Source organism: Chenopodium album, chromosome 16, assembly GCF_948465745.1.
Source record: "Chenopodium album chromosome 16, dcCheAlbu1.1, whole genome shotgun sequence".
Lineage (NCBI taxonomy): Eukaryota > Viridiplantae > Streptophyta > Magnoliopsida > Caryophyllales > Amaranthaceae > Chenopodium > Chenopodium album.
The window spans coordinates 23,007,851-23,019,447 of NC_137849.1; the positions used below are offsets into that span (position 1 = coordinate 23,007,851).

The 11,597-nt window shown below is 35.1% G+C and overlaps 1 protein-coding gene across 1 annotated transcript; it reads right to left on the reverse strand.

Moving 5' to 3' along the window:
• Window positions 1–5,541: 5,541 nt before the first annotated feature.
• LOC145586315 (putative WRKY transcription factor 7) lies at window positions 5,542–8,438 on the reverse strand. Its single transcript, XM_081643103.1, has 3 exons — window positions 7,292–8,438; window positions 5,980–6,105; window positions 5,542–5,891 (listed from the first exon to the last, which is right to left on the reverse strand). The coding sequence occupies exons 1-3, from the start codon at window positions 8,083–8,085 to the stop codon at window positions 5,723–5,725; spliced, it is 1,089 nt and encodes a 362-aa protein (XP_081499229.1). The 5' UTR covers window positions 8,086–8,438; the 3' UTR covers window positions 5,542–5,722.
• Window positions 8,439–11,597: the final 3,159 nt, after the last annotated feature.

The following is an 11,597-nucleotide window of genomic DNA, read 5'->3' on the forward strand; positions in this document are numbered from 1 at the left end:
AAATTAAAAATAAAAAAAAAAAAAAAAAAAAAAAACAGTTTCTTAAACCCTAAATTTTTATCCGCTCCCTCTCCTTCTTCTAGTCTTCTCTGATTTTCTTTTTCTTTCCTCTTGTCTTTCTTGCTCCTATCTCCTTGAAAGTCTATTTTTTATACTAAATCTCAGTTCGAATTCATTTTTATTTTGCTAAATTTTTAATTTTTTAATTTTCGTTTTCTAAGTAATGCTAAGGATCATTGGATTTGAAGTCCTTGCTAGAGGTGTATACAAGAAGGCATAACAGTGCTGCAAGATCTGAATATTCATGGGATTTTTTTATGCCATTTGTATATCAAGATAAATTTTAGTAAGAATTGTAGTAAACTTTTTGTGAATTTTTGGATCTTATGAGTTTATATTTCATAATTAAAATTATATAAAATTGCTTACATATTTTTTTAGAAAAAATCAGGCTCGCAAAAATAAAGCCAAAATATTTCGGTGTATGGATTGGATTCGGTTTTGATAATGAAAATCCGGTTCAGTTTGGATCGGGCCGATCCTTATTTGGTTTGGATTTGGATTGAAAAATCCAAAACCGAATTATTTCGATTTTGATTCGGTTTGGGTTAAAATCCAAACCTTACACCGAACTTTGACCGATGCAGAGAGGGCAGCCTATCTTTGACTGACTTAACCTTCTCATAGTGAGAAGGCTTCTTTGCCGAATGGCCCTTGCTAGGACCAATCGTCCCCTTGGAAATCAAGTCCTTCATTTCACCCTTGAAACTTGCCATGAATTTTATGAACTCGTCTCGGGTGATGTGGGCAGGCTGACTTGCCGCCTGGGGAAGGCTGGATGACTTGCTCTGGCTTGCCTGGTTATCGTCTCATTCCCTATTATCTTTGGGTTTTGAGGGATTCATCTTTAGTCGTATATACTTCGACCTCTGAATCTTCGTCCTCTATATCATGGTCCGACTGGACCTCAGCCATAGGAGGCTTCTTCTCATTAGGAGGCAGTACATACTCTTGAGAAACCATCTTAGATGTACTCTCCCCACAGATAGTGCCAAATGTTTCGGGGTTTTCTATGTCACTCGGGAGAGTTATGTCACCAAGACTGGATGCCCGCTAGCTGTATCTCCAAAACAATGGAAGCTCCTATTGGTAGGAGTTCCCCCCTGCGAAAATCAAGTTAAAATTGGTCGAAGAATAGTAAAAAGTGCGAAAAGTAAAAGTAGATCTTCTCGGATTCCAAGATCGGGTGTTCTCTCTGTTTTCGAGAGAATCGAATGTGTGTAATAATTGAACATGTCCCCAAAAATGTGGGAAATCTCCCTATTTATAGGTTCATTGGTAAATGTGTCCTTATCTAGGTCATTCTGACCTAAATTCAATGGGTTGCGCCGTTTTACGGCTTTCTCGAAAATTGGGCCCTGAAGGTTGTCTTTTTCCCTGCTGATGGGAAGTGCCACGTGTAAGCTGGAGAGTGACCCTTTTTGGACCTCTTTTGGGATGACACATACCCCGCTATGATGGGGCCTCATAGCGTGGGTATTTTTGCCCAAAACAATAACCATAACTACTGTCATAACCACAATTGTTGACCAGAAGCACAACTGTCATTGCCATTAAGTTTAATTTCAAAGCCCCGAGATTCATTATCGAAAATGAGTGTTTTTAAGTGATTAGTCTTGTGATTTAGCCAGATTTTATAAAACGGTGGTTACACAAACGAGGCGAGGTTTATATTGTCGTCGGGGAAGGGAGATAATGGTTGTGAGATCGCAAACACTACTAAAATTCGGTCGAATTGCGACCGTTTTTCTACGACCGTCATCAAAACGGTCGCAAAAATTGATATTTGCGACCGTTTTTAAAGCGGTCGCAAATTTGCGACCGTTTTTGGGCTATAAAACGGTCGCAAAGGTACTGAAATATATTTTTAAAATAAAATTCATGTGAAAATTTATTCAAAATTAAATTAATTCTGTTACGACCGTTAGTAGCGGTCGCAAAATGCTTTAATTACGACCGTTTGAGAAACGGTCGCAACATTATGACCGCCATAACGGTCGCAAAAGTGCTTTTTCAAATTAAAAAAAAAAGGGTATAAAACAAGATCACCCAGACCCTAGTATTAGAAGCAGCCGTTCTCTCTCTCCTCACGCATCCTCTATCCTCTCTCTCTCCTCACACATCCTCTTCTCCTATCTCTCTCTTCTCTTTCCTCTATCCACCTCCCAGTGAACGCCCCTCTTCTCACTCATCCTCTTCACCTCATCTTTTTCTCTTTCTCTCGCATCTCCTCTCTTCACCAACCCGAAATAGAGCAGCCACCTTCACAAGCAAAGCCCACCGTTAAAAACACCACACGAACTTTGGTGTTTATGGTCAAATTCGACCTCAAAAATTCCAGATCTGGAGTTTTCTTGGTCGAATTTGACCATATTGATCCAAAGAGGAAGATATATTATGAAAGGTATGTTTAATTTTCTAAAATTTTGTTTATTTTCGAATTTTATGGTTGAATTCGTTTTCCGTTCGAATTTCCATGTTTGTTTTGATTTTGTTATCGATTTTTGTTTGCGTTTCTGTTCGAATTCCTTTGATTTTGGTTTTATTTCGAGTTTTTGTTAATTCTGTTCGAATTTGTTCTTTATTTGTTCGAATTTCATAGATTTTTGGTTTGATTTTGAGCTTGAACTTCTCGAATTTAGGTTCGATTTATGAGGGTTTTATTTCGTTTTTGTTTGATTTTTTTGTCGAATTTTTTGTTCTGGGTTTAATTGTTGTGGGTTTATTTTTTCGGGTATAATTATGGGTTGAATTATAGGGCGATTTTTTTGGTTTAATTTTTGTGCATTTTATTTGTGGGTTAAATTGTTTTGATAAATTTGTTCGAATTATGTCTTTTTTGGATTTTTGTTCGAAATTGTTTGATTGTTTGATAATGTTTTATTTCGTTTTTGTTTGCTTTTTTTTTGGAATTTTTTAACTGTTTTTCTAGGTTAAGGATGGGTGGGTGGTGCTGGGTATTGGTGGGCGATGGTGGGCGACGGTGATGGTGGGTAGAGGGTGGCAGAGACAGGCTAGTGGTTGTTCAGGGTGAGTAGTGGTGGTGGTTTACTGGTTTGGGTGGATCTGGGCTAAGGGTGGGTGGGTGGGTCTTTTTCTTTTTTTTTGTTTTTTTTTAATACTTTTAGCAACGGCTTATGACGGTCGCTAAATTCGATATTTGCGACCGTTTCATAAGGCGGTCGCAATTTTTAATATTTGCGACCGTTTTTTTAACGGTCGTTGAAAATAGTTAAAACGGTCGTTAAAAATTTGCGACCGTCAAACGGTCGTAAAATTTTTTTCCGACCATCATAATAACGACCGCCATGTTGCGACCGTTGACGGTCGCAATTACGTTTTGCGACCGTTTTCACTATTTTTTGCGACCGTCTGCGCCTGTCGCAATTTGGCCAATTTTTAGTAGTGAAATAGACTTCGCTAGAGTTGATAAAGATGGATACAGTGTGTATAATTTGGAGGTAAGATATGGTGAATCGGTGATAGTTGCTATAATTTGGGATTGGGGGAGGAAGGATGGTGAAGTTGTAGTGGGGAGAAGTGTAGGATGACGCAGTGGAGACAGGGTGTAAGGAGTTCTACATACACTAGGGTGTAGGTAAAAAATTGTACATCCTACTAAGCAATAATTGGACTGAGATTATGGACCAAAATAATCTGGATTGTACGTTTTTATGATTTGGACACGAAATGAATGATTTTAAGGATACGAAATAAATAATTTTGGGTTTAAAGGTACGAAATGAATTATTTTGGATTAAAACCTTTTAGGTAAGGTTAGGAATATGGTCAAAGTTTAAGGGAACTTCACGAGACTTTTCAACTCTTTACCGAACTCGTTAATCAAAACGTAAAAGGTACTCATCACTAGTTTAGTTTTTGGAGAAACACAATCAGGTGTCTACAATACCGTAGAGGCTACAAAAATAAAATTTGTACCTTTTGGGAAAGTCAATACTATAATGATACCATTGAGAATAACACTAATAATAATAAAATTAAAATAATCATAAGGATCTTGCTAATGAACGTCATCAGAGTGTTAGATAAACATTTAAAATATTTCCTAAAATGGTATTTGATTTGGGAATGTATGTCAAAATCATACGTCAATCGGTATAATTAATGTTCATTTTAATTTGATACTTTACTTTTAATTAGCTTATCAACCGCTCCAAAATTGTTTGTTAGCTTTTACCTAATAATAATAATTAGTGCATAAAAATTCAGATCATATTAGTCAAGCTAAACTTAGCTTTATAGCTTGATAGGTTGAGAATTTCTACTAGTATTAACAATTTGACCTATAAAAAAAAGGAGTATCTAAGGGTTGTACTCACGTGGATTTAGTAAACAGACCATGAATGTTCTGCGGTCAATCCTCAACCATTCAACTCACGAAATGTCCTTTGTACCACTTCCCTACATTAATTTATTGTATTGGCAAGTGGCAACTAACCCGTTCCATTGACTTTTGGACTATTTGTAACGTGAGTTCATGGCAAAATGAATCTATTTTACCATTTTTTTTTTTTTTTTTATTTCTGAGCATCTCTAGGTGCAGTTTAGCTCAAGTTAAAGTGAATGGGATTTTCCAACAAATATTCAAATTAAAATGACCCCGCCTTACACGTCGTAATAGACCAAAGACAAATTTACATTAATACAAGAAGAAATTAAAAAAAATAATAAAAAAAAAAGCCACTTCATTCTAGGAACTCCTACAAAACAAGGCAAAAATGTAAAGCAAATTACCAAATTAGCCCTATACTCCCTCCGTTTTTAAATACTTGCTTCATTTCTCTATGTTCGGAGTTGTAAGAGAAATTGGAGAAAGTAATAAAATATGGAGATAGTTGGATAGGTGAAAGAATAAAATAATTATAAAAAGCTAAAGTAAAAGAAAATAATTGGAGTAGAGAGAATATAAAATTAATAAAATATAATTCATGGTGAGTCCACTAGCTGAGAGACATTAATTAAATATTGTAAAAACTTTTCAAATAAGAAAATAGATTAAGTATTTGAAAATAACCGAAAATAAAAAGTAAAACAAGTATTTAAAAACGGAAGGAGTAATAGGAGCGATCTTTTCTTGATCATTATAATAATTAATTCAACTCCCACCAAATCCACAGCTTTCACTAACATTAATATACTCTGGTCATTACTAAATACATCTATTAGTTTTTTTTTTCCACATTAAAGGGTAAAATGGGCACTACTGTGGGAGAAAATCCCAAAAAAAAAATTTAAAAAACAAAAGAATAAATATATAAAAAACAAAAAAAAAAAAAGAGACATAAAAAGGTGGAGTTTCAATTTTTTATGCAGTATTTGGTAGATGACGTAAACCCACCAATACCACCCACTAATTAATCTAATCTTCTTGGAGAAGTTGCCTTGGACTTTCTATTAAGTTGACCCGTTGACAAAACGTTAACATAATATCATACGAAGTATGCAATTTCAACATCTTCATTATCATCATCATCATCATTAATAATTTATATTATCACTGTCTTCTTTGTTTTGGACGGTTTTGATCCGATCAACAATGTGCCCCACCCATTTTTGTCCAAGATCATAGCAAATATTCACCGTTGATCTTGTAGGCCCCTATCTCTTTCTTTTTCTCTCTCTTGTTTTGTTTGTGCATTGACTAAGACGATTCTAATACAAGCGCGGCCGCAACGGTGGCGTCGGTGACAGACTGTGGGTGGCTATGATCGCCTTCGTATGTCACGATCAACATTGACGAGTCATCTAACGCGCGCTCCACATGTTTACGCGCTGGACATCCTCGCACGCTACTACATTTGTAATAACCCCTGATTTTCAAAATCGAGAAGTAATTTTAGTTGAATTGAAACTCCATCTTCTATCATAAATTAAGACGAATTTAATTACGAAACTAACCTTGGATGAGGTGATCCTTTGATTGGTTTCTGACCGTATTTTCTCCATGAATAGTCATCTGGAGGAATATCAGCCAGTTTTACACTGATTGCTGGCACTCTAACCACCCTCTTCATTCTTGACTTCCTGATTAAAGTCAACCCCAATCAGCAAAAATTGCAATTTTATCTAACTTTTTTTTTTTCCCGATTTTATAATTTTGACTTCACTTTCCTTTTATTGCATGTAACACATGAATTACAAACAATTTAATTTAACATACAATATAATACAGAGAGTAATTAGATAACATATTAACATATGCCCAGATTATTATTTAGTTAATTTAATCAACTAAAAGATAGAAAATCATCTAGAAATAAACTCTATCAAACAACCTGCTGTTTTAATAAGAAATTACAGTGAAAAATTAAAGTCAAACAATTCAACGGAAGATATATTTTTTTAATAAGAAATACAGTAAATATTGAGGATAGTTTTTAAATGGCTTTATTGTAGTCGTTATACTAGATTAAATCTCAACCATTAATTAAAATTTGACTAATCTAAACCTTTAATTTGGATGACTTTTTTACAAAATAAAAAATAAAAAAATAAAAAAAATAAAAAAAAGCAAACTACACGTTTTTATTTACAGTTTTTATCCTTCAATCATACTCTGTACTTTGTTTTGCTCCGTTCTCCTTCGCAATCCCACCTTATTGATCAAGGATTTATATTTGCAATTACTTTTTTTTTATTTTTATTTTTTATTTTTATAATGAAAATAGATCAAAATTCCTCATACGTAGTACATGGGATGATGGGAGTTGGATGATTTTAAATTTTTAAAGGCATACATGATGATGATGATGAATGTTTAATTTGGGTGGGAAACAATCCAAGTTATTAAATCTTAATTGTATAATCATCTGTGTTTACATTATGTCTATCAGCTTATATGTATATTTGATGAAGATGTCCTTTAATTTGTAGGTTGAGAAATCATAAATGGTGACAACCCAATTTATTTTTAGTATGAAAGACAAACAGTTTAGTTCTTTTTTTTTTTTTTTTTTTTTTTTTTCAGTTATATTTTATGTCAAAAACAACTATATGAACGGACTAGATTGATTCATTAAATTTAAAGGGTCAAGATTGAAAACAGTTACAATGACTACATTTTTTATTGTAGCCATTAAAAAGTCTTCCAAATATTGAAAGATCTAACAAAAAAAAAAGTCAAACAATTTAACGGATCATTAATTATTTTCGAAGGAACGCATAAAAAAGATGATTAAATTATTGCAACAAAATTAAATTAAAAAAGTACCTTCGTTTGGGGCAATGGCAACGGCCAGAAGATCCGCCACATTTGGAATCATCCATGGAATTACACTTCCGCTTCAAAGAGGATGAAGAAATAGAGGGTTTACCGACGGATGAGACATGGGATAAATTGGTAATTTGAAACCCAGAAGACATCGACGGTTGTACATTATCGGTATCACCAGTTAACGATGAAATGTACGAATTAGTCGCTGAAATTGGAGGCGACGATGAGAAGTTAATGGTAGTTGATGAATCTTTGCGCTCTATTGGTTTTGGTAGACCAAGGGATTGGGGTTGACTATGGTGAGGGTGGTTATTATGCGGAAGAGGTGGTAATCTTTGGATCTGAGATGATGAATATACCCTTGTAAAAGCAGAGCCGTGCGACGGCTTCAGCTGCTGCTGCGACGGCGGTGGCGGCGGTGGCGGCGGTGGCGGCTGTGCTTGTTGTGCGGTTTGGTGATGAAGAGGGCCGCGACGAAAGCGGGCATGGCCGGTGCGAGAGCGGTCGAGGAGGGAGATAACTTTCTTGAACTTATTAACAGCAAGATCAGCAACAACCGTGTAATCTGAATCATTTTGATTTTGATTCTGATCCGATGTGGTGGAATCGTCTTGCCTTTGCTGGTGCTGCTGTTGTTGGTTCTCGTGTTGAAGATGGTGGTGATTTTGCGAGAGTAATTTTATGAGCTTCTCAACGCTCTGAAGACCCGCCGCGGCCGCTTCTCGTACCGCATTTTCTTCCATTCTAGCAGCGAAATTATCGCTACTACTTTTGTAAGCTCCTATCATCATCTTCACAGGCCAGTTGAAGAATTGCTACAAAAGAGAAGAAAAAAGAAAAATAATAATAAAGGAAGAAAGAAGAGGAGAGGGTCAAAATGTTTAGATGATCGGCTTCATAGTGAAGGATGGCATCGGATGACTCAACTGATATTGTCGTTTCAATTCATTTGATAGTCAAACAAATCAACAAATAGTTATTCAACACGTGTCAAAGGGAGTTTGTTCAGATTCTCAAAGAGTCTTACGTATAAAGAAATGTCCGGTACATTTGACCACGCACTTCTCCTAGCATTTTTTATTAATATAATTTTATATTTTCTTTGTTATAGGGACCCGCGCCATGAAAGAAAAAAATGAAAATCGAGGGAAGACCGTGTTTGGAAGGGAGAAAAAAAGGAAAAATAAAATAAAATAAATAAATGGAGTATGATTAAAGAAAATGTGAGAGAGAGTCAAAAGGTGAAAAGAGAGCCGTTGGATTAAAGGGTCGGTAAAATCGGAGGGATAGTTGGGGACAGAGAGGTAAGGGTTGACCTCTTAACAGCTTTTAATGTGAGAATAGTCCAAATTATAATTGAGGATGGTGGTGTTGGGGCCCACTTCTGTTTTTGTCTTTTTTTAAACTGGTAAACGGAAGCTCCGGTTGAGCTTTTATTTCTTATCCATGCTTTTTTTTTTTTTTTTTTTTTCTCTCTCTCTCTCAAAACTCTTCCTAAATTAGCTAACCAGGATTTCAAACCTTTCTGTTGTTGAAATGCGACGACTTTTTGAGCAATCTACTAGAGCTGCTCATTTGCAGGTTTGGGCCGGACACGAGCCGGGCCAAACCCAATAATTTTGTCCAACGGGCTTAACGTGGAAGTCCAAGCCCTTTTAAACGGGCTTAATATGCTGCCCACACCCGTCTATTTACCGGGTCAGGCTTGCCTGCGGGTTAACGGGCCTAATATTAACCTTCATTATTTTTCAACTGATTGGTGGATTATTTTCTTAAAAATTTGTAACTTATGATTGTTATGGTTTAAAACCTTAACTAATAAGAGTATGAACCTTAAAATAGATAATGCAATAATGCATTAAGCAAAATATTAACAGGGCATGTTATAAATTTAATTTTTACAAAATAGTATATATTAATTACACAAAATTAAAACAGGCTTAATAGTCCAACTTTGCAAGCAGTTAGCGTATGCCATTTGCTCATTCTTCTCTCCAGCTTACTAGTTTAATCCAAAATCCAATGTAGACCCCTGTCCACTATCAAAACAAAAATTAAAATTAAATTAGTTAGTTAGAAGATAATAAGAAATAAATAATAAGTAAAAAAAAGCATTATTAAATGTGTAGACACACTTAATTAAATAATTTTATTCAATAGTAGTTTAATCCTCGTCTTTGGATTCATAGTCATCTTCATCTTCTTCTTTTTCCCCAAGAGCTGAATCCCCATAACTAAAAAAGCTGAATTCCCATAACTAAAAAAGAATTAAATATTACACATACAATTATACTCAATAGCACAACAATATAATTTGCACAAGAAATCAATATGAACAAGTTGAAACTAAATTATATAGTTTTACTAAACAAAATTAACAAAGTTATATATTAATTAATTGATTACAAGACTTACAACCCCATTAAATACTAGGGGACTATTAAGAGCCATAATATGAACCTTAAAAGTTGAATCGGTTGTCGAATTGGAGTAAAAACAAATAAATTCACATGCTATTATCTAATTTAGTTCACATTAGTAAAGAAAAAAGTTAATAATAGAAAATTAGACAATTATTCAACCAAATTACCTAATACTAGATAATTAGAATTACCTCACTATTCACGTCGTAGATCTTGTGCTTTGAAAGATGATGCCTTTGACTATGATTAGTATGATATGAAGATTATGAATTATGAAATAAAGAGAGATGAAAATGTAGATTGTAGATCTAGGGTTTTTTTTTGGTTTATGTTGTGGAGAGAGAGAGAGTAAATGGCAGTCAAAGAGACAAAGACTCTTCTAGATAAGTACTTGTACAATTGTACCGACTGTATTTTTTTTAAAAAAAATTCAGACTTTTTGTAAAAAAAACAACGCTGATTAAATTTGCTGACGGCCCGGCCCGAAATTTAAATACCATTGTCCATGCCCGCCCATTTTCACAAACGGGCCGGGCCTGGCCCGTCCATTAATTTATTGATTTTTTAAAAAGGTGTCAAGGCCCGAATTTTAACAGGTCGGACGGGCCAGGCCTATCGGGTCGGACTGCCCATGAACAGCTCTACAATCTACCTATAGTTTAATTCATTTCTTTTTGAGCAATCATGAAAAATAACTTCAATTTAAAATTGGGACTGACTTTTTAAAAGATAAACAATCACAAATTTGGTCTACTAACAATTTGTCAACAATCCGATTATAAAGTATAGACTATAATCTAATTTCAAAGAGAATAAAAAAGTATAGACAACAGTGTTGAAATTTTATGGTAGAGGCCGATGTACCAATCAGCTTTATGTTCTTTTTGTATATATCTTATGTTTAGGGTAAAATTATCCCATCACGTGGACCAATTCTAAGGTGACACGTGGTCCAATGATGGCACGTGGCAGGATAGGAGCACCTAAATAAGAGAGAATGCCTCATTACATCAAGAGGCTTAATTCCCAATAAGAGTGTCAAAACGGCGCCCCCTTGAGACACGTGTCCTTGCCTAATTGCGCTACCAATCAGCGCCCACTACTTAAGTCATCAAAATTTAGAGGACACACTTTTCCACCCCTATAAATACCCCAATCATTAATTGTGAGAGGAGTTGATCGAGACATGTCATAATAAAAGACAGACAAAATGCTATAACTTCTCTCTACTTTCTCTCTCTAAACTTTTTGTTTTTCGGTTACTAACTTAACCGACAAAGGCAAATATTCCGTTACCAGCACCGGCATGTTCATTGTTTTGCAAGTGTCTGCAGTCGTCTGGACATATTCAAGACCTGTATCACGAGGGATTCCATAAAACCCCGAAACATTTAGCGTCGTCTATGGGGGATACACGCCTGAAATGGCTAAAGATGGTCAGACACTCTGGAGACACCTAATTGTGTCTCCCCAAAATCCAAACTCAGTTCTGAATATATTTCACATCATTGATTGTCGAACGAAGTGAAAGTGTGAAAAGTCTTGTGATGCGGTTGTTTTAATAAAAATACTTCCTTTCTATTTTCGAAAATGTACTCTATTTATGAAAATATCCGGTTCCAATTTAGTTTGATCCATGATAAGGGTCCAATGATGATGTAGTTGGATTGAGCTCGTAAAGAGCTTTCCAACGATATATTATAAGCCCAATTCTGATGAATAATGAGGAAGTTATGGGCAGAATACTAAATTGGGCGTGAAATGGTTTTATGTGGCCTAATGATCAAGTGGAGGGCCCATTAATTATTATTCCTAAAATTATTAGGATTGACTTTAATATTCTAGAATAATTTAGAAGGTTATTTTAAGTTCTAATGGGA